General features: G+C 38.0%; 1 protein-coding gene across 2 annotated transcripts in view; it reads right to left on the reverse strand.

Moving 5' to 3' along the window:
• vwa5b2 (von Willebrand factor A domain containing 5B2) overlaps positions 1-22096 on the reverse strand; it is a 45617-nt gene that overhangs the window by 13709 nt on the left and 9812 nt on the right. For both annotated transcript variants that reach the window (XM_022673149.2, XM_049478658.1), the window contains exons 4-11: positions 20512-20737; positions 18657-18814; positions 16094-16225; positions 15425-15549; positions 14480-14656; positions 13391-13501; positions 9720-9922; positions 6187-6301 (exon numbers count right to left, since the gene is read on the reverse strand). In XM_022673149.2, the coding sequence (XP_022528870.2) occupies positions 6187-6301; positions 9720-9922; positions 13391-13501; positions 14480-14656; positions 15425-15549; positions 16094-16225; positions 18657-18814; positions 20512-20737 (1247 nt within the window). The remainder of the gene's footprint in view (positions 1-6186; positions 6302-9719; positions 9923-13390; positions 13502-14479; positions 14657-15424; positions 15550-16093; positions 16226-18656; positions 18815-20511; positions 20738-22096) is intronic.

Here is a 22096-nt window from a genome sequence, read left to right on the forward strand (position 1 = left end):
GTTACATTACCATATTTTTCACACTATATAGTGCACTTAAAATCCTATAATTTTTCCAAAAATCATCAGTGTGCATTTAATATCAATTTTACCAGTCAGGTTGTAAGAAGCAGTAAAGCCACTCTGCTGAAGTACAGCGTCATACAGATTAGTTTAGCTCAGGTCAGTTTAGTTCTCCAGCTCCGAGGCTGGAACAGTATTAGTTTTATCCGCTAACCGCACTATGTGCTAACTCTTTCGCTGTTGAGAGGTGAGTGGATATGTTCGATGTTACCACTCCCCCTGCTGGAGCTGGTAACCTAAGCAGCTATTAGAACTCTAATAACAAAAAAAATGTGAAAAAGCAATAGGGCTTTCAACATTAAAACTTAAAATTTGAAATCAGTATCGCATTATTATTTTTTTATGCAAATAATTACGCTCTACCCATTCAAATGTGTCATGACTAAGCAGTACTTCATTAACCCAGTTTCTGCTCATATTTTCATTGGTATAGAACCAACGTTTGGCTATTACCCCAAAACAGGTGGAAGGGAAAGTTTAGTTCGTTTTGGTTGTATTTTCTGCACTATAAAAAGATCAGCAGTGCCTCTTTTATTTCTTTCTTATGTATGAATTTTACCAGTCAGGTTGTAAGTAGCAGAAAAGCCACCCTCCTGAATTACAGTGTTATATAAGAGTTTCAGTTTAGTTCTCCAGCACCAAAACTGGAGCAGTATTAGCATTAGCCGCTAAGCGCGCTAAGTGCTAGCTTTTTCACTATTAATAGGTGAGTATTATAAGCCTGTAGTCTGCTGCTAACCCCAGCTAGCCCTGCTGGAGCAGCATTAGCGATAATGCTAATTTCAGCTCCATACTCCATACTGCTCCATGTCAGAAGTAGCAGACTGATAATGCTAATACTACTAAGTGTAAGCTCTTTTGCCGTTCACAGGCGAGTATATAAGACTATAGCCCATGTAAATAAACGGAAGTGCTTTACTCACACAAGTAAACAGTTTTCAGGAGAAAATCTGAAAGAAATCTTGGTAACACTTTATAATACTGTTCCATAGTTAATAGGTAACTAAGCAGGAACTAAGCAGTAACTAATTAATAGTGCTGCATTAACACCTAAATATTTTCTATTAACTACCAGGGAGTACTGAATAATTACTCAGTAGATAGTACTGAACTAATGATTATAGTAGTTCACTATTAACTCCACAATAATTACTGAGACTTACATATCTCCCAGAGAACTACTTACTAATGATGTCTTCTTTATAATAACTATTCATTAATTACTGCTCAAATCAACATTAACTACTGAAAACCCTTAGATGTCACCTGGGGAACTATAGATCTAAATCAGGCATATTTGAGTTAAATGCATATTAATTGAAGGCATATTTGAATTAAGCAAGTGACCAATTGTAGTAGTGGTAACCTTAATTACCTTATTATCCTCAGTTCCTTCCAAATATTAGCAACATATAGTAAAATACTTTAGTGTGTATTACTCTGCTTAACCATCATTTTTGGAAGAAAAAAACAACATTATAACGTAATATTATTGCATAGAAGACATTGATGAAAGTTCTCCAGAAGGCATCTAAGACTCTAAGAATGACTGTAAGACTGTAATAATGTAACAATCATTGCTTTAATACTAGGTATCAGCCTTATAAAAGTGTATCTTCAGCGTTTGCAGTCTCACAGAGATTTATTTTTACTGCGCACTATTAGGGTAATTACGGTAATTTCACAGCGGACGCAGCTCTCCCGGTCCTTCGTGTAAATTCTCTGCTGTGCGCTGCTGGAAGAGGATTAAGAGCGACTCTGCTGCTTTCATATTTCTGTATTTGATAATGAAAATAAACAAGTAATCAAGATATTGAGATCTTTTCCAGCTTATTTTACCCCCGGATCAGAGGAGGACTCTTTGTGGGTTGTTAACCAGCTTTAGGATGTGTGTTAGCTAGCTAAGTTAGCTAAGTTGTGTGTGTAGTTAGCGTTAGCCAGCTAAGTTAGCTAGGTTATGTGTGTGTTAGTTAGCTAGTTTAAATGTGTGTTAGTTAGCTAGGTTATGTGTGTGTTAGTTAACTGGCTAAGTTAGCTAGGTTATGTGTGTTAGTTAGCTAGTTTAAATTTGTGTTAGTTAGCTAGGTTATGTGTGTTCGTTTGCTAGCTAAGTTAACTTTTATGTGTGGGTTAGTTAGCTAGGTTATATGTGTGTTAGCAAGTTAAATGTGTGTTAGTTAGCTAGGTTAAATGTGTGTAAGTTAGCAAGCTAAGTTAGCTAGGGGAAATGTGTGTATGTTAGCTAGGTTAATTGTGTTAACTAGGTTAAATGTGTGTGTGTTAGTTAACTAGGTTAAATGTGTGTGTGTGTTAGTTAGCTAGGTTAAATGTGTGTTATTATTATTATTATTATTATTATTATTAATGTATATTTCCCTTTATAATACTGTGACATGATCTGCAGTAACTCCTAAAGAAGAACACGGTAACTCCTCAGTAATTAGTAATTAGTTAACATGTTTCTCACTTTATAATACTGTGACATGATCTGCAGTAACTCCTCAGTAATTAGTAATTAGTTACCATGTTTCTCACTTTATAATACTGTGGTATGATTTGCAGTAACTCCTAAAGAAGAACACAGTAACTGCTCAGTCATTAGTAATTAGTTACCATGTTTCTCACTTTATAATACTGTGGTATGATTTGCAGTAACTCCTAAAGAAGAACACAGTAACTGCTCAGTCATTAGTAATTAGTTACCATGTTTCTCACTTTATAATACTGTGGTATGATTTGCAGTAACTCCTAAAGAAGAACACAGTAACTCATCAGTCATTAGTAATGGGTTACCATGTGGTGCTGTTAACTCCCGAAAAAAGAAGACAGGGACCACTTATTAATTATCTATGAAGAACACAGGGACACCTAGTTCGTTATCTAACACAAATATTTATTCATTTAAACATGATTTCCCCCATAATAAGGATGTTGGACACAACCTACAGTAAAGCTGTACGTGAGCCATCACTTCTACTGAGCACATCTCCAGGAGGACTGAAGAAGAGCACAGGTTTAGAATAAACACCTGTAACACACTGACAGAACATTACAAAAATGGGGGTTAAGTAAGGTTAATATATGATAAGTGGTGTCACCGACTTTAATATCACCACTGAATAACCTGCAGCAGCAGATAAACACACTGATAGAGGCTAGCGGTCCGGCGCTGTGGAATTACCGTAATTACCCTAATAGTGGGCATTAAAAGTCTGTGAGACTGCAAGACTAAAGATGAACGTTTATAAGGTTGGTGCTGAAAATTAAAGCAGTGACCATTAAAACAAAATTGAGTACAGTCAGTCTTAGAGTCTTCTGGAGAACATAAATAATGTCTACTATGTAATAAAATTACGTTATTTTTTATTATTTTTTTTCTTTTAAAAATGGGGTTTAAGCAGATTACAACACACTGTAGTATTTCACTATATGTTGCTAATATTTGGAAGATAATGATGATAATAAGGTAATTAAGGTTACTACTACTACAAATGGTGTCACTCAAATATGCCTTTAATATCACCACTGATAGAATAATTGTTTGTGTAGACTGATTTAGATCTATAGTTCCCCAGGTGGGATGTAAGGGTTTTCAGTAGTTAATGTTGATTTGAGCAGTAATTAATAAGTAGTTATTATAAAGAAGACATCATTAGTAAGTAGTTCTCTGGGAGATATGTAAGTCTCAGTAATTATTGTGGAGTTATTAGTGAACTACTATAATCATTAGTTCAGTACTATCTACTGAGTAATTATTCAGTACTCCCTGGTAGTTAATAGAAAATATTTAGGTGTTAATGCAGCACTATTAATTAGTTACTGCTTAGTTACCTATTAACTATGGAACAGTATTATAAAGTGTTACCGAAATCTTTGTAGATTTACATCTAGCACTTGTTTGACTTGACTGAAGAATTACAGTTTTGTTTACTTAATTTAGCTTAGCTTTACAAGTCTTGCCACTGGGTGAATTAGAAGCCAAACATTGTGACACCCCTGTTCCTCACCAGAGGCGCTTAAAATTGACCTTAAAATCCGCTCTGCCTTGTTTATAAAAATAGACCAGAAAATAGACGTTTATTGGTAGTGTGTCTTGTAATCTGGTGCGCCCCATAGTCCAAAAAAATACGGTCATCAATATTATGGTAACATTCGTAAGCACATCCCATTGAAATGCCCTTTTAAGTTCTAATTCAGAAATCCTTACAACCAAGCTTTGAGTCGTTTACAATAAAGTAAAAAAAAGTTTCCAACATACAAGTAATATATACTCATATTTTAATTGACACCACTTATATAAATATTTCAAAAATTACATTTTACATTTAAATATCCACTATAGAAACTTCATAAGAAGCATCATAAGAAGAACAAATTATATTAATTGCAGTTAATTACAGAATAGTGTTGTGATACATTGGATTTAAAAAATGTAAGCGATTGACACCACTAGAAATAAATTATAAATACAAAAAATGAGAGAATCAGGTGCTATACAGATACTGAAATGAAATAAGAGTTAACAGAATGACACTATATGAGTGATACTGAAAACTGTGAGGCCTTTTGCCTAATTACATAAAAGTAAAAATAGTCCTTAAAATAGGCTGGGGTTACTCTACTGGAATGTTATAATGTATGATATTGAGTGGGTTGCTGTGCATAAAGTAAACACTAGATGGAGGGCTAGCACCACTCATGTAGTGTCCATCTTGAAGTTTTCTAAAACTCTGGACACACTGTCACATACTGTGTTTGGGAGTACACCTCTCACATTTAAAAAAAAAAAATCAGTTTCTCTGAATTTGCTATTTATAGGTTTATGTTTGAATAAAATGAACATTGTTGTTTTATTCTATAAACTACGGACAACATTTTTCCCAAATTCCAAATAAAAATATTGTCATTTAGAGAATTTATTTATAGAAAATGAGAAATGGCTGAAATAACAATAAAGATGCAGAGCGTTCGGAAATCAATATTTGGTGGAATAACCCTGGTTTTTACTCACATTTTTTATGCATCTTGGCATTTTCTCCTCCACCAGTTTTACACACTGCTTTTGGATAACTTTATGCCACAGGGGTTTTCAAACTCACAATTTTTAAGTGGTCTCTTATTTTTTCCTGAGCTTTAATTTTTTATGATACAACACTGAAGATATGACACTTTGATATAAAGTAATGTAAAGTAATCAGTGTTCAGCTTGTATAACAGTGTACATTTTCTGTGTCCTCAAAATAACTCAACACACAGTCATTAATGTCTAAACCGCTGACAACAAAAGTGAGTACACAACTGTAAAAGTGAAATGGTCCAATTGTGCCCAAAGTGTCAATATTGTGTGTGACCACTATTAGTTCACTAGTGCTTCACAGGTTGCCAGGTTGGTGGATGTTAAAGATCTTGTGCTTCTCCATTTTCTATTTGAGGATGGCCCACAGATGCTCAAATACAATAAATGCGATGACTACTTTACACTGCATCAAATATCATATGTTCAGGGTCGTTCTCATTGCATAACCAAAAGCTTATTTATTTCAGAAGATATTTTTAAAGCCAGGCTGCATTTAGCTAGTCAAAATAAAATACACTGTCTGGTCAAAAAAAAATGTCACCACCACCAATATTTGGTTGGTCTGCCTTTAGCTTTGATTGCAGCACACATTCACTGTGATATTGTTTCAATAAGCTTCTGCAATGTCACAAGATTTATCTCAAACCATTGTTGCATCAATTTTTCAGCAAGATCATTGATGATGATAAATTCTCAATGAGGTTAAGGTCTGGATTCTGTGGTGAACAATCCATGTGTAAAAAATTATGATCTCATGCTCCCTGAATCACTCTTTCACAATTCCAGCACTATAAATCCTGGCATGGTCATCTTGGAAATAGCCGGTGCCATTAATGGAATAACCTGATCTATATTCAGTATATTCAGGTAGTCAGCTGACCTCATTCTTTCAGCACATACTGTTGCTGAACCTAGACCTGCAGACTAACTGCAGCATCAACCCCACATCATTTACTTACGGTACTTAAATCCAGGTGGCGACTTTTTTTGTGGCCAGGCAGTATGTGTTCAGTGTCTTTTCAGTAAGTATTAAAGCGTTCTCTCACCTTTGGCTGAAGCCTCTCTTCCTCACAGAGGAACTCTGCACTTCCTCCTGTCACCCTGGCGATGCCCTGAAGCAGCCTTCTGCAGGCCCGAGGCCCAAGACCCAGCCCAAAACACCTGCACACACACACACACACACACACACACACACAAACACACGTCCACCATGTATCTATCTCCTGAATCGTCAGTCTGTGTTTCTAATGCTGAGGCTTTAAAAAGTCTCACAGAGGCAACTTTTTGGTAGTGCACCTCTTGGTGAGTGATCTTTCATTGCTAGACATGCATCGACAGCACAATCTAAAACATTTTACCCAGTTTACCCAGATTTTACATGGGGTGCATTATCAGACTGAGGGAAACAGGGTGGTCGTTTTGAAGATGAATTGCCCATTATCTAAGCCAGGGGTGTCCAAACTTTTTTTGTTGGGGGCCAGAAGGTCACGGGCCACAGACTCTGTAATAAAACAAATAATGAAATATACCACTTTAAATAATACATTTTCCTGATTCTTTTCATTTACACATCATTTTACTTGACTTACTATCTTTATCTATCTTTGACAGTGTTGTATAAACTATAAAAAAAGATTTTTCAAATTGATGTTTAATTTCATGATTAATGTATTAATGAATTCATGATTAGTATTAACCTCCTTAATTACAGCAACTTTTAGACTCTTTGGCCCTTTTTCTGCGCTACAACTGAACACTCTCTCCGCTTTTAGACTCTTTGGCCCGTTTTTTTGCGCTTCAACTGCGCACCCTCTCCACTTTTAGACTCTTTGGCCCCGGTTTTCTGCGCTAAATTTTCACTCTCGCCAATTTTAGACTCTCGTTTCTGACACCTAGCGTTCAAACTTTGAATCTCACATTATAAAAACCTGCTTAACAGCGGGCCAACTTTCATTCTATTTCTAAAATACCTCGCGGGCCGCTCCAAAAAAGGAAACGGGCCGCAAATGGCCCGCGGGCCGTAGTTTGGACACCCCTGATCTAAGCCATCGATCAGCTATCCACCGTAACTTCAGTTTGCAATAGTTTCATGTAAGAGAAACCTGATTGCTTCCAACTGGAACCATATCATCTTTGGTGACCAATCCAGTTTCTGCATGGGATCCAAAAATGCTGGGATCCAACAATGCTCGTGCACTCCCATCCACATAGATATATTCACAAGCTCTGTTGCTTTTTAAATGATGTAGTCACATGGCGTGAAAATTGACTGTTTGCGAGAAATAAGATAGCAATGAGCATCGAGGTGCACCTTGCGCAAAGTGTAAGACAGGGCCCATTAGTATTTTTTTTAAGTTGGTGAGACTTCATATTTGAAGATGAAAAATTACTTATCTGATTTAAATATTTCTAGTAAGCACAGCTGGTGGAGGTTTTCTTCAAAATGTAAAAAATTAAGTGCAGTGAGTTCCCTTAAACTTTTGAGTTTTCTCAACTTTTTCATTTTTACACTGTATGGCATACTGCTGCATATTTACCCACAGATGTTGCAGCCAGGCCTGTAGATCCTGCTCTACACTCTTAGCCAAAGCTGGCATTCCAGCTAGTCTCATACATGCCAAGCATTGAGGCACCGTGTGGTCCAGCGGTCTAAAGCGCTGCCACTATGAGCGGGAGGTCGCATGTAAATTGGGGAGAAATGGGAACATTTTTAAATAAAATTATAAAACAAAAAATAATTAAATAAATGCTAAGCATGTATGCCAAAAAAGTGTTGGAAAAGTTCTATAGAAGTTTGCAACTTCTCCTTTTCAGACCACCACGCTCATCCGTGTAAATATATTCAAGCTCTGTCGCTATTTAAACGATGCAGTCACAAGGCGTGAAACTTGACTGTTTGGAAGGTGTAAGATAGCAATGAGCGTCGAGACGCACCTTGCACAAGCTGTAAGATAAAGCCCATAACATAACAACTCCTTCTTGTTGCGTTATATTTTTGTTAATATGTGTATTTACCAACTTTGGTATCAGTGTTTCTATAGCAAAACATGTCTTAAATGACGAATCACAGGTTAGACCCCACTGAACGGTAAAATCCCACGAGACTGAGAGAGGGGTGCTTAGTATTCCTCTAGGAACAATCAAGGCCATTTCACTAATTGAATGTCTGAGGAAAGTGGCAGTCAGGGAGTGCACACGCTGTTTGGAATTCATCTCAGGTCTGTCTGGGTCGTAGGCTCTTAAATGTCCAGAGTGCATATCAATAATGGGAGTGTGTGTGTGGAACAGGCGAGGGCGGGGTGTGTTATGAGCGTGAGCACAGCGTCTGGAGCGAAGTGTGCTTTGCTGAAAAATGTCACAGCAGAAAAGATCACAGTCATTGTGCGGCGGTACACTAAATGCCATTTATAATGCTTACTGAATGAGATGCTAAGTGGAATGGTTTGGGGGGAAAATGGCAGAGATGGGTGGGCTTTTGATTTTGATTATATTTTATCATTTAATATTAAAGATGCTGTTGCTGCGTAGATGTTAAAACTGCAATCATATATCAGCACTACTCAAAAATAGCATCAGAGAGACACACCTGCAATAATTTACATATCTCTCTGAGACACATAAACGCATTTCAAGTTGCTATTAAAGGCGTGTACTAGGGGTGTCACGATTCTCTAAATCCGCAATTCGATTTTATTTCCGATTTTAGGGTCACGATTCGATTCGATTATTCCAGTTTTAGATTAGTCTATGGTCAGTCATTGGTTTGATTCATCAAATTTACAATATCTTATTTCAAAAGGTGGACTTGATATAAGTGATGCAAAGTGATACATGTGATCTGTAATACACCACATTAGACACTAATGGTCAAATTTAAATAATTTAATTAAGATTTATATATATATGTAATGCCATCTAGTGGCTTTTTTTGGTAGCAGCAGTGTGCACTATTAAAACAGCAATGTGCAACATAACAAAATAAATAATAAAAAATACAGCAACAGTCATGTACAAAATAATAGAACAATTAGAGCCTTAACAAACTGAACTCTATCCTACTATAACAGTTAAACATGATAAATAATAATCCCTGAGAATGACAATTTTTTTTCTTTAACATATATTATTAACTTTATCTGAGAGAAAGATGCTCCTTAAGGTACCAAAACTATTAACATATTTGAGGCTAGACAAAAAACAACTGTTATTTTTATATTTTCAAGTTTTTCTTTAAGAAGATGAGAATGTCCACATTCTCTGGGCTGCTCTTTGAGCAGTCACAATGTCTGTGGCTACACTGTGCTGTGCTATTTGCGTAGCGTGCTGCGCTATTTGTGTAATGCGCTGCGCTATTTCATTAGCATGCTGTGCTATTTGCGTAATGTGCTGCGCTATTTCAGTAGCGTGCTGCGCTATTTGCGTAATGTGCTGTGCTATTTGCGTAGCGTGTGCTCGTCGATCATCTTTTTGACTTCGATGCTCGAGACCATGACATAATTTCGATCGATTTTGATAAAATATCGAAATCGTGACACCCCGAGCGAGTACTAAATGTTGACCAGGTTTTTTTTATGTTTACCTGCTGTTACAGGTATTCCTCCTAACCAGCTCCAGCATTTGGCCAACGCTCCCCGATGAGCCATCAGTCAGGATGAAGAGCTGTCGAGGGAAGCTGCGATGAACCGGCTGACGGTACACCCAGGACAGCGCCCCCAACAGGTTGCTGCCCCCCATGTCCACACGCAGCTTCTGGATGTAATCTAATACGTGGGTCAGAGTGCTCTTATGAAGAGAAACAATTTGAGAGAAAAAGAAATGGAGTAATTTTAGTACAAATCTTATTTTATATGATAAGATAAAATAAACTTAAAAATTCTGGTAAAAAAACTGTGAATGTCAGGGTAGAGCATCAACAATACCAACAGTTAAACGACTATGAATTATATTTCTGTGATAACTAATACTATGTTCAGCATATACAGTACCATCTGATATTAAAGAAACTATCTAGTTTAAGCAATGCCAGCTCTTGTTAGGTGAGCTTCATCCAGTATTTTCTTATTTGAGTGTATGTCAAAGTAATTTGTGTGGCTTAAAGAAAAACTGGTAATCACTGAGCTTCAGTAAGGTTTGATAACCATAGCTTAGTAATTTATCACCACCAATAGTTTAGTAGAGATGGGCATTTCAAGCCAAGGCTATTAGTATTTGAAATAGCTAGATAAAGTGATCTAAACTATGCTGGTCAACCATTTACATCTCTAGACTACCCTATAGTAACCTATACTTCCTGTACTACTCTACACAATAGACAGTCCAGCGGTCTAGATTTTATAAAGCAATAGTGATTCTATTGTCAGTTGGCAAGAGTCATTCAAGGAGTGCTTTCAACGTTTAAAAACGTTAAATCTTAAACTGAAAAAATGGCTCTGAACTGCTCTGCCATAACTGTCTAGTGTGTTTGCACTCCCACATGCAGGACACTGCTCATCCTGCCTGGCAATAGGCTTATAAAATTTATTGCAAATGGCTGTAAAGATGATCCTGCACAAAGCAGAAGTTAAAATTTTCCTTATTCTGTTTGTTTTAATGCTGTATTTTAGAATAACATGATACTATTGTTACAACTGACTGCTAAGTAAGATCAAAATTCATTTTATAATGTAAAGACCATTTTTAAGGAGAACAGAATTATACTACAGAAAACTGCTGTTATTTTACAGTGGTTCAGGTCAAAAACCTGTGAGGCATGTGAGGTTAGTTAGTTTTGCATGTGCTGAGAGTGAGAGTGAGGGCAGGTCTGGCTGGACTGATGCATGATGTAAAATGTGAGGCAGGTCACCATATGGCTGCATGTGTGTTTTATCCAGTGTTCGTTGTGGAAGACCCTGGAGCAGCTAAAACCTGATACTGCACTGCCATGGAAACCCGTGGTGCTGACCAGGACACGGATTGTTATCAGCACAGGAGGTAGCTCGAAGGTAAACAACACCGTCATACAAACACACACACACCTCATAAAATCTGCTAATCTTTGTAAAGTCATTGTAAGTAATGAGGCTTTTGAGTCAATAAACACAATCTGCTCCTGCCACAATAGTTCCAACACCAATCTGACTAATAAACACAGCTAGATCTGATCTGCTTCACAAGATCCTGATGAAGTGAATCAGGTGTATTAGGGTAGAGCTTGAATGATAGAGCTGGAAAATTTCTATTCAGAGAAGCAGATCCCCTAAAATGTACTTTATCCAACACTTTCAGTAATTTACTTAAAGCAGTGATCCATAAGATTTTTCCTTTAAAATTTAAAGTTATAGAAATCTAATAATGTAATAATTGATGCCATAATCTAAAAAATGGCATCAGTGTGCCTCTGTAACTGTATCTGAATAGTCGAATCTATCTATTCTAAAAAAAGAGACTGAACCAGTAGGTCCTCCCGGGAATTCTTCTGGCCTTTTCACATCTTTTTGACAGCTTTTGATGTTTACCAGAGCCAATGTGGTGTGGACGATGTTGTGAAAAGAAGAGTTTATGCATACATGGAGATGTCTAAACTTAAACAGCGTGAAAAATGTCTCAATCTCGGCTGATTTATGGCAACCTCTGCTGATCTGCCACAGGAAAAGGGGCAATTGCCGTATTATATTCAGCAACAGTGATGGGAGTAACAGCGCTGAAATAAACGGCATTACTAAAGCTGTTACTTTTTTCAGTAACGAGTAATCTAACTAATTACTCTGACTGTCACTATAACGCTGTTACCATTTCCAACACCCCGTTACTGCACGTTACTTTAGCCCAGGGGTCACCAATAGACGGACCGTGTTCCGGGTCCGGACCCAGACGATGTCCAATGCGGACCCAAACCGATAAACTTCAGAGAAGTATTTAATTTTGTGTTCATTTAAAGCAGCGTAACTTTTCTTGTTTTCTTGCTCTCACCGATTTGGGGTGTGTCACCTGAAAGAGCAAGCAGTTTATCTGCCACCAAAATATCTCAACTTTTTGCTGCTCGCTTTGCCTTGTTCGCGTCACTACCGCTTCCAGAGTTCTCTGTTCTCAGCCGCCGCTCTCTATAGAAAACAGTGGAAGGCGGCACGAAAAACGCAGCGCGTCGCTGCAGTGTGTGGTATCTGCGTTTACTGCACCGCAAAACAATCACGTGTGGTGTAAGAGCACCAAATGCTCTCCTTTGCCAATCAGATCTGTGCAGACTGTTGCCCCAAGCTAGTGAATTGGGACACGGCTGGGGAAAAACGCCTTTATAACGAGATAGGGAGCCCGAGAGCTGGCGGAAAAACGAGAACGGACGAAAACTAAAGACACGACGAGCACGAGAGAGAGAGACAGGAAAGGAATGTACACAAAATCGGGCCAGAGTGGCAACGGTCTGGACCTTGGGGGTTACGGGGGCGAATAACAAAAGTAACGCAATAGTTACTTTTACTGGTAACTAGTTACTTTTATAGTGGAGTAACTCAGTTAGTAACTAAGTTACTTTTTTGCAGAAGTAATTAGTAACTACAACTAATTACATTTTTAAAGTAATGTGCCCAACACTGCTTAGCAACCAGGGTGTTGCACCAAAAGGCTTGAGCCGATACCCATATTACTTAGGATGCCATGTGCTCTACAACAAAGAAAGCAAAGGACCATCCAAACTGTTATCAGTATCAAGCCCAAAAGCCTGGGTCTGTTATGGTATGGGGTTGTGTTTGTGCACTTCTGTGATCTTAAAGATCAGCCTTCAATACGACATCTTTTCCAAAGATGTTCAAGCATTTTACAACAAGACAATGCAAAACCTCATGCTGCAGACATTACAAAGACGTAGCTGCATTAGATGTTGGTACGAGAACGGAACTGGCCTGCTGGCAGCCCTGATCTTTTCACAACAGAGAATATGTAATTTTTTAAAGAAAATTGGACAATGTGGACCCCATACAGTCACATGGCATTCTCAACAAATTTAAAAAAACTGAAGAAATTAAATGAAGCTGATGTTTAATTGAATTAAACATGAAATATATTAGGTTAATGCAATTAATTGCTTTTATTTTGTCCTTATTTTTGATCTTTTGGGGTTTTGTAATTTCAAGAAACTGCAATTCTTAGAATTTAATCTAGAATTTACATAATAAAAAATATAAAATTCAACCTAATCTGAAGTTTTAACTGGTACTGTGGATGTCTGACAGAGAGGTTTAAAATTCAGTATGGTGAATAAAGGATGGCAGAACTCACATCAGTGCAGGGTTTGCTGGAGGCAAAGAGAGGTTTTACGATGGAGCCAAAGCCAACAATATTCAGCATGATACCATGAGGAAGGCTCTTAATGGCCAACAGCATTCCTTCCTGTTTAGAAGAGCATCAAAAGGGAAGAGAATAGATTAGACAAGAGAAGAGATCAGAGTAAGGGAGGTCAAGTTGTTATATTTATTTATTTATGTTTATCTTTATATTATTCTTTCTTTAATTCTTCAATTAGTCAAACAAGCGCTAAGTGTTCGTCTACACAGATTTCTCTCCTGAAAGCTGTTTGTTTGGGTGAGTAAAGCACTTCTGTTTATTTACAGTAAGCTTAGATTTCCAGGTTTCTACTAAGGCTGGGTGCAGCAGCATTAGCATTAGCGGCCAATCGCTAGCGGTTAGCGCCCGATGCTGCAAGACAGTGTTAAACTGAGGAACCCTGAGTGTTCCGGTTCAACCAGGGCGATATTAGCTAATGGTTTGTCCCACGTAGCTTGTTTTAACACGGTAAACACACAGGCTACAGTCCGATACACTCACCTCTGAACGGCGAAAGAGCTAGCGCTAACTGCTTTTAGCAGCTAATGCTAATACTGGTCCAGTCTCGGTGCTGGAGAACCAAACTAAAACTCCTGTATAAATCTATACTTTAGCAGAGTGGCTTTTTAAAATGGTAATTGAATTGTTTTTCAAGTCTAGACAGTGTTCTTTTTAATTTATTTAGAATAAAACTTCTATTTTATTTTCTGAATATTTTGTTATCTTTCAAAAGTGTGATATTATAATACCTCAGCTATACCAGATAAATTACCTATTTACCCTGAGCAAGCTTAGTTTATTTACAATGGAAGAGAACATGACAGACTGCTAACCAAGCAGTGATTCAATCATAATATGCCACCTTCGAAGTGGAGACCCTTCTCCATCTTATAACCGAACACAAAGAGGCTGAGCAACACTTTAGTGTTCATATAGTGTTCTCTAACAAACCATGGAGGCCTTCACAGAACAGCTGTATTTATACTCGGACTAAATTACACACAGCTGCACTCTATTAACTAATTAACTTAGTGACTTCTGTACCTTGATCTTGTCGATGCTGCGCTGGGTGATGCTGGCACTGCGGTCGATGAGGAATATGAGTTCTCTGCTGACCTGCTGCAGTTCCACAGGCTCAGACAAGAGGTCTGGACAGAAGTTCAGCATCAGCACCGGATTACTCAGCACATCCTTATGATAACGCTTCCTCACAAACTCCACCTGAACATCACACACACAAACAAGTCTCAAATACAAAGAATTGACTGTATTGATAGGTATAGGTATTATATTTGATAAATATACATAATACACAAATACAGTGGCACATTTGAGCCACAACCCTACAGCCCACTGTAGGGCTCCCATGAGCCCCTTCCTATGAGTGCCCCTCTAAGCAACTTGTGTGGTGTACAACTTAGATGGAGTCCATGTTGAACCCCTCCTGGTTCTATTAATGACCCTGTTGGGGCCCATCACTGCTGTCTAAATGGACAAATCTTTCTGGTTCCCAGTTGGGCTACATATACAGGAATCACATGGACATGGATCTGCACTGAAGATTTTTATTTTTTATGAACCGCTGCTGATGCAGCATTGCTGAGTAGCATCACAGAGGTATAGGGGAAAGCACAGCGACTGGGTTCCGATACATCAGCTCATAGACGTCCTGTTCTAATCGACATCACCCTTTTGGAGTGATGTAAGGGAGAGACCGCTATCTACCCATCCAGAGAGAGCAAGGCCAATTGTGCTCTCTCTGGGCTCCGGCAGCTGATGGCAAGCTGAATGACCGGGATTCGAACCAGTGATCTCCCGATCATAGTGGCAGCGTTTTAGACCACTGGACTAATTGGCACCCATAAAGTCTACATTCTTATTCCTAAACATTAGTGTGTTGTTTTCAACTACAGTATTTTAACTTTGGCTAATAATAATAATCATATAACTTTTTTAAACCACTGTAATAGAAACTTTATGTAATCTTACTTTCTTCTCAGGCTCCGCCTCCTTGCGCACACAGCGAATAAAATCTCGTCGGGCACTGATCTGCTGCTCGTATTGGCTGAAGGTTAGCCGGCCCCTCTCCAGGATAACCAATGGGCTGTGAGGCTCTGTGAACACACATTACGCAAAGGGAAAATCACTGTTTCAAACATGGCAGCAAATACATTAGTGCTTGAAAGTTGGGGAACTCTTTAGATTTTTTTTTAATTTCTGCATAAATATGACCTAAAACATCAAGATCTAAAAATTAGTCAGAAAAGGGCCAAAAAGTAGATACAGATAACCCTTTTAATTTTTTCTTTTAATTGTGGTAAAAGTATTTGAACCTCTGAAATTAGAGTCAGGTGTTTTCAATCAATCGGATGACAGTCAGGTGTGAGTGGGCAGAGTCTCTCATGGCACAAACAAAGGCGTTTTCTGTTTAGAGGAGCTCAGAAAAGGAGTTGTTGATGCTCATCAGGCTGGAAAAGGTTACAAAACTATCTCTAAAAAGTTTGGACACCAATTCACAGTTAGACAGATTACATTACAAATTGAGCTGTATCACCTACTTATCAAATAAGAATTCTGTATTATTAGTGAATAAATCTACAATGTTCTTTTATCACATCGTGAAAGAGTGTAATAGAAAGTGTACCCTGGACCTCTCACCACTCAGGTGCAGTATGATCTCCAGGTGCCGATCGTAAGGGTGGTCTTCAGCCAGAGTGATGTAGGTGGCAGAAGCTGACTGAGCGCTGGGGTCTGCATCTGCACGCAGTGCATGGGTCGGGCTCTCTAGGCCTGAGGAGTTCAAACAGGTATTTTTCAAATCAGGGATGAAGGAAACCATGTACTGCTTTCATTGTTGAAAACCTGTAACACAACAGTTTGCAGTAGGCTGCTTGCTTGCATTAGGTACTGTAGCTCCTGCATTTCTATTCTATTCTATATAAAGTCTTTAGCAGATAGACACTTTCAAATTCACACCCACCACCTGAAGGGTGTTTCTGATCTGTCAGACAGACAATCAAGGATTTTTCTAAAGGTTATATGGAGTGAATTTTGTGCCAAAAGATTTACACAAAAAAATAAAATCTGCAATTAAAATGTTAAAAATCAGGTTTCAGTGCACAACAACAGCAGATACTTCTTCCAATTAAATTTAATACAAACGTTATACAAATTTAATACAAACGAGGTGTGCTAAATATTCATTCAAATGAAGCGGAAGCAAACCAGTCTTTAGCAGAAAAATAAAAAAGAATCCACAGAAAATTCTCAAAAACACAAAAATAAAAGCAAAGACTGGCAAAATCCAAACTGAAATAATTTTCAATTAACTGCAAAGGATAATAAAGTAACCAAGTATATTTAAAAATATAATTTGCTATATATTTTTTCTTTTTTGAATTTGCAACATACAATTTTTCCTTTTGATTCTTAACATTTTGATTGCGGATTTTATTTTGTTTTTGTGTAAAACTTTTGGCACAAAATTCACTCCATAAGATGAGGATTAGTGTGAAATTATCAGGAGTGACATTACTTAAAAGTAAAGTTACTTGCACACGATATTTAATGTTAACTAGCTCTATAAACAGATTCAGCAGAGCTGTTAGCCCCTACTTAGCTATAGCTCCTAATGCTGCAGCCCGGGTTCAGCTCTGAATGTGGGCGGTCCTGAGCCAAGGAGGGTGGGGCCATGAACACACTGGTTGACGTAGACACCTAATGTCTCTCTGATCAACTAGTATTTCTGAGGATTTTCTTTTACTAGCTACTGCACACAGTGTACAACTCAGAGAGACCTATAGTATTTCATAAAGAACAAGAAAAAGTGGAATTTAGAGGAATGAGACCTTTAATACTTCTTAGTTCACACAGTCAGATTAAAGACTCACACTCACCCTACTCTTAGCTGCTGGAACTGTGCCAAACACACCCTCGACAACACAAACGCACTCTCTTAGATAAACACTTGCATATTTGAATTAGATTTACCTTTTTTTTTACCTTTTTTAATTAAAAAGACATACTGTATCCAAAAAGCATCTCCCCAGTTCCCCGATTACACTCTGTCCCCCATTATGTTGGACTGTTTTGGTATCACTGTGGGAACGTGACTCAGAGACACTGTAGAAACAAGTCCTGAGCTGAATGCTAATGTATATCATAACCCTGCCAAGCATTACGTTAACTTAATTAAATTTGCGACAGGCGGCAACCATGTGACTCCAGCAGATGCAAACTCCAGCAGATGGTCTATCCATGCACCTACAGAACACTGCCCACTGTAACTCATATGTACAAAACATTGTATATCCAAAACGACAGTTTCAGTGAAAGTCAATGTAAAAAGATTTTATACTAACTGATTTTGGAGCATGTCTTTTGTCCTATTATTCATGAAATTTGGACATAGTAGAAAAAAAACTTAAAAAAAAAACACTCAGGGCTGGAAGATATAGCTAAAATCCATATTACAATTTATTTCTTAATTTCGGTTGATACAACACAATTTTGAGATTGTTCGAATCATGTAGCTTGCTATCAGCTGCCGGAGCCGGGAGAGAGCTCGGTTATCCGGTGTAATGCTGTTTTAGTCCGTTGGAGGAGTGGGCAGAGAGAAATGATAGGATTTCGGCTCTTGCTCATAAATATTCATACATGCAAACATATCACCTCTGATTGGCTAACAGCACTGCGACACCAGGAGGCAGCGAGACGGACTACAGTTAAAAACGTTATAACGTTTACAATATGTGTAATGCCCTGCTAAGTGCAGTTTTGCCACTGACCTAGTCTTAGACTTCTGTAAAATATGAACTCCACCGGAGATCCTATGTAAACCTATAGTTACTTATACACAAAGGTGTGTAGTCCAGGTCCAGACGAGACAGTGTCACTGCATGGCTTCAGCGCTGCCTGTGGGCGGTCGTGAGCCAAGGTTGGTAAGGCCATGAATAATAATTTACGAGTTGACGTAGACACAATGCTTTTCCTGATCGACTCGTTTTTCTGAATATTTTACTAGCTACAGCAGACAATGGAGTTTGAGGAACAGTGGATCCACTAAAAGTGTATTTTAGTGGAAGAACTAAATTGTATCATGATACAATTAAATATTGATATATTGTCCAGCTCTATTCACACTGTGTCAAAAATGGAGATACAAAGTTTTTGTGTAAAACCTCACAACACCTAGAATTAAGCCTCTCGCGGTCAACATTACCTGCTAGTAGACACGCCCCTCGCACCAGCAGCTGGAATGTGAGCTCATATGGGGCAAGATTGGTTGCTGGGTTGGAGAACAGAGCATGTGCACACTGCTCATTAACCTCCAGCAGCTTCTCCTGTTTACCAGACACACCTCCAAAACACTTCGTTGCACTGGAAAAATGAGAAAAAGCCACATAGAAGTCAAGAAAATGCATGTTTTGTTTTTTAATTTCATTTCATTTATCAATAGACAGGTGCATTGAAACTCATATATTATATAGATGTACTACAAACAGAGTGATTTATTTTAAGCGTTTATTACTTTTATTGTTGATGATTGTGGCTTACAGCCAATAAAAACCCTAAAATCAGTGTCTCAGACAATTTTAATATTATATAAGACCAATTGGTACTTTTGCCAGTGTGGGCAGTGTGCCAAGTCCTGCTGGAAAATGATATCCGCATCTCTATAAAAGTTGTCAGCAGAGGAAAGCTTGAAGTGCTGTAAATATACTACATATAACACAGTGGATCAACACCAGCAGATGACATGACTCCTAACCATCACTGATCATCAGTAAATTTTACATTTCATTTATAAATCAAGGGATCAGAGTCTGGAGGAAGAGTGGAGAGACACACAGTTCAAGCTGCTTGAGGTCTAGTGTGAAGTTTTCACCAATCAGTGATGGTTTGGAGAGACATGTCATCTGCTAGTGTTGGTAAAAGGAAGAAATATGTAAAGTCATTTCAATCTTTCTTTGAGGAACATTGGTTTTAAATAAATTTGATTTTCTAATTTTCTCACACATTCGCTGACAAACTGGAGATCAAAAATCTAACTGAAGGTGGAGGAGTGCAAGGTCTCTAACATCCACCAGCTCAGTGATCTCCGTCCTCATGAAAGAGTGGAAGAGAGTTAAGAGAGTTAAGGCAGTGCTGGAAAATAATGATGGCCACAATATTGACACATCTGGCACAATTTGTCCATTTTCACTTTCACAGGGATGTACTCAATTTTGTTGCCGGTGGTTTAGACATTAATGGCTGTGTGTTGAGTTATTTTGAGGGCACAGCAAATTTACACTGTTATACGAGCTGTAAACTGACTACTTTACATTGCATCAAACTGTCATATATTCAGTGTTATCCCATGAAAAATATAATACAATATTTACAAATATGTGAGGGGTTTACTCACTCTTGTGAGATACCATATATTAATAAATGATATTAAGTTGAACAGATAAAACATGAAAAATATCTTAGGGTTCTCCAGTTTATCAATCAGTTTCTCTGATTTTGCTATTTATAGGTTTATGTTTAGGTAAAATGAGCATTGTTGTTTTATTCTATAAACTACAGACAACATTTCACCCAAATTCCAAATATAAAAATAGTCATTTAGAGCATTTATTTGCAGGAAATGAGAAATGGCTAAAATAACAAAAAAGATTCAGAGCTTTCAGAGCACAAATAATGCAAAGAAAACAAGTTCATATTCATAAAGTTTTAAGAGTTCAGAAATCAATATTTGGTGGAATAACTCTGTTTTTCCTCCACCAGTCTTACACACTGCTTTTGGAAATCTTTATGCCACTCCAGGTGCAAAAATTCAAGCAGTTCAGTTTGGTTTGGTGGCTTGTGATCATCCATCTTCCTCTTGGTTATATTCTGGGATTTTCCATTTGGTAAAATCAAAGAAACCTATCATTTTTAAGTAGTCTCTTATTTTTTTTTCAGAGCTGTATATGTCAATGTAAATGCAAGAAACACTATGGATGTATCGTACAAATTGATAAACAGATGTTACAGCATGTGGCTAATTATTTACACATAAATGCAAGAAGTAAGAAATGCATCTTTACTTTGTCTCCTCTGATCTTCCTCCACTGTCGCTTCTGCTTGCTTGCATCCTGGCTCTGACGATAGGTGTGAGCACTGTGGGGTAGATCAGATGGATTGCACCATTCTCTAACGTGGGCACTTCCAGGGTGGTGCTGATGACCACTGACACCATCTCCATAGGAGCGATGAGCCCTGTCCCAACGATAAACATGGTCCTCTCCAGATCCTCGTCCAACAGGAGATGGCCTAAACACAGATCACACAAAGAAATAAAAGAAACGATTAAAATTACTTCCATAAATTTGAATTTGAAAATATTATTATTAATATTTGTGAAAACTACACAAATATACACAGACATCACAAATTGCAAAAAATAATTAACTCACATTACCTTACCTCAACATGCCTTTTGCAATCATTTAGTCCCCCGTGGGCAATGCTGAAATCATTATTAAAAACTGTACAGCGGGCAAGACTTTCATTGTTTTTTAATTTTACCAGACATGGATATACTTTAGAGTAGTCAGAGGTGAAACCCTCTCTGTTTTGCATGCTCTTCATGAATATCCACACAAGAGTGGCACCTTTCTCTCCCTCTCCCTTTCTTTTACACACACGATTGGGTAAAAAAGTTTGTGTCGCCTGTGTTTAAGTTCACTTTTGGGCCACTCGTTCAAGAGTCAAGGAGATTTTATCTGACTTGCGGGCATCAGGGAGCCGTTACTGATATGCGTAAACTCCTGCAACTTCCGGGAAACTCGGGATATCTGAATATAGTACTTTCACTCTTATTTAGTCCTTGTTTAGTCCAAAGCTTTAGATATTTTAGCTTGTTTTGAACCAAAACAGCAGATATGAAATGTTCCAAGAACCACGGTCCAGACCAAAACACCAACCTTTTTCTGACTAAAAGATGTGGTCTCTGTCTCAGTCTGATCATTTGAACTGTCATAGAGTTTGTTTGCATTGTGAAACCACTTTCCTGAAAGGTTTGGTCTTTCACACAAATTAAAGGAAGCTAAGGAAGGCTAACAACACTTATCAAACAATGGAAGAACAAAAAAAGTGCCATGTCATTACAGTTACTGTATTTTTCGCACTATAAGGTGCACTTAAAATCTTTTAATTTTCCCAAAAATGTATGAATTCTACCAGACAGGTATTAAGGAGCAGTAAAGCAACTCTGTTGAAGTACAGAGTTATACAGGAGATTTAGTGAAGTTTCTTCAGACTGGAGCAGTATTAGCATTAGCCGCTAACCCCGCTAGCGTTAGCTCTTTCGCTGATCAGAGGTAAGTATTATCAGCCTGTAGCCTGGTGCTAACCCTGGCTAGCACTGCTTAAACAGCATAAGCATTAGCCACTGTTTGCACTAGGCAGTAGCTCTTTCGCTGTTCAGAGATGAGTATTATCGTACTATAGCCTGTGTGTTAACTGTAAAACAAGCTTAGTGGAACGAACAGCAAGCTAATATCTCCCTGGTTTACCAGAACATTCAGGGTTCCACAGTGTAGCGCTGTCGGGCAGCATTAGCTGCTAACTGCGTCTAGTGATTAGCTGCTAATTCTAATGCTGCTGCACCCAGTCTTAGTGAAAATATAA

This window comes from Astyanax mexicanus, chromosome 4, assembly GCF_023375975.1.
Source record: "Astyanax mexicanus isolate ESR-SI-001 chromosome 4, AstMex3_surface, whole genome shotgun sequence".
In the NCBI taxonomy this organism is placed as follows: domain Eukaryota; kingdom Metazoa; phylum Chordata; class Actinopteri; order Characiformes; family Acestrorhamphidae; genus Astyanax; species Astyanax mexicanus.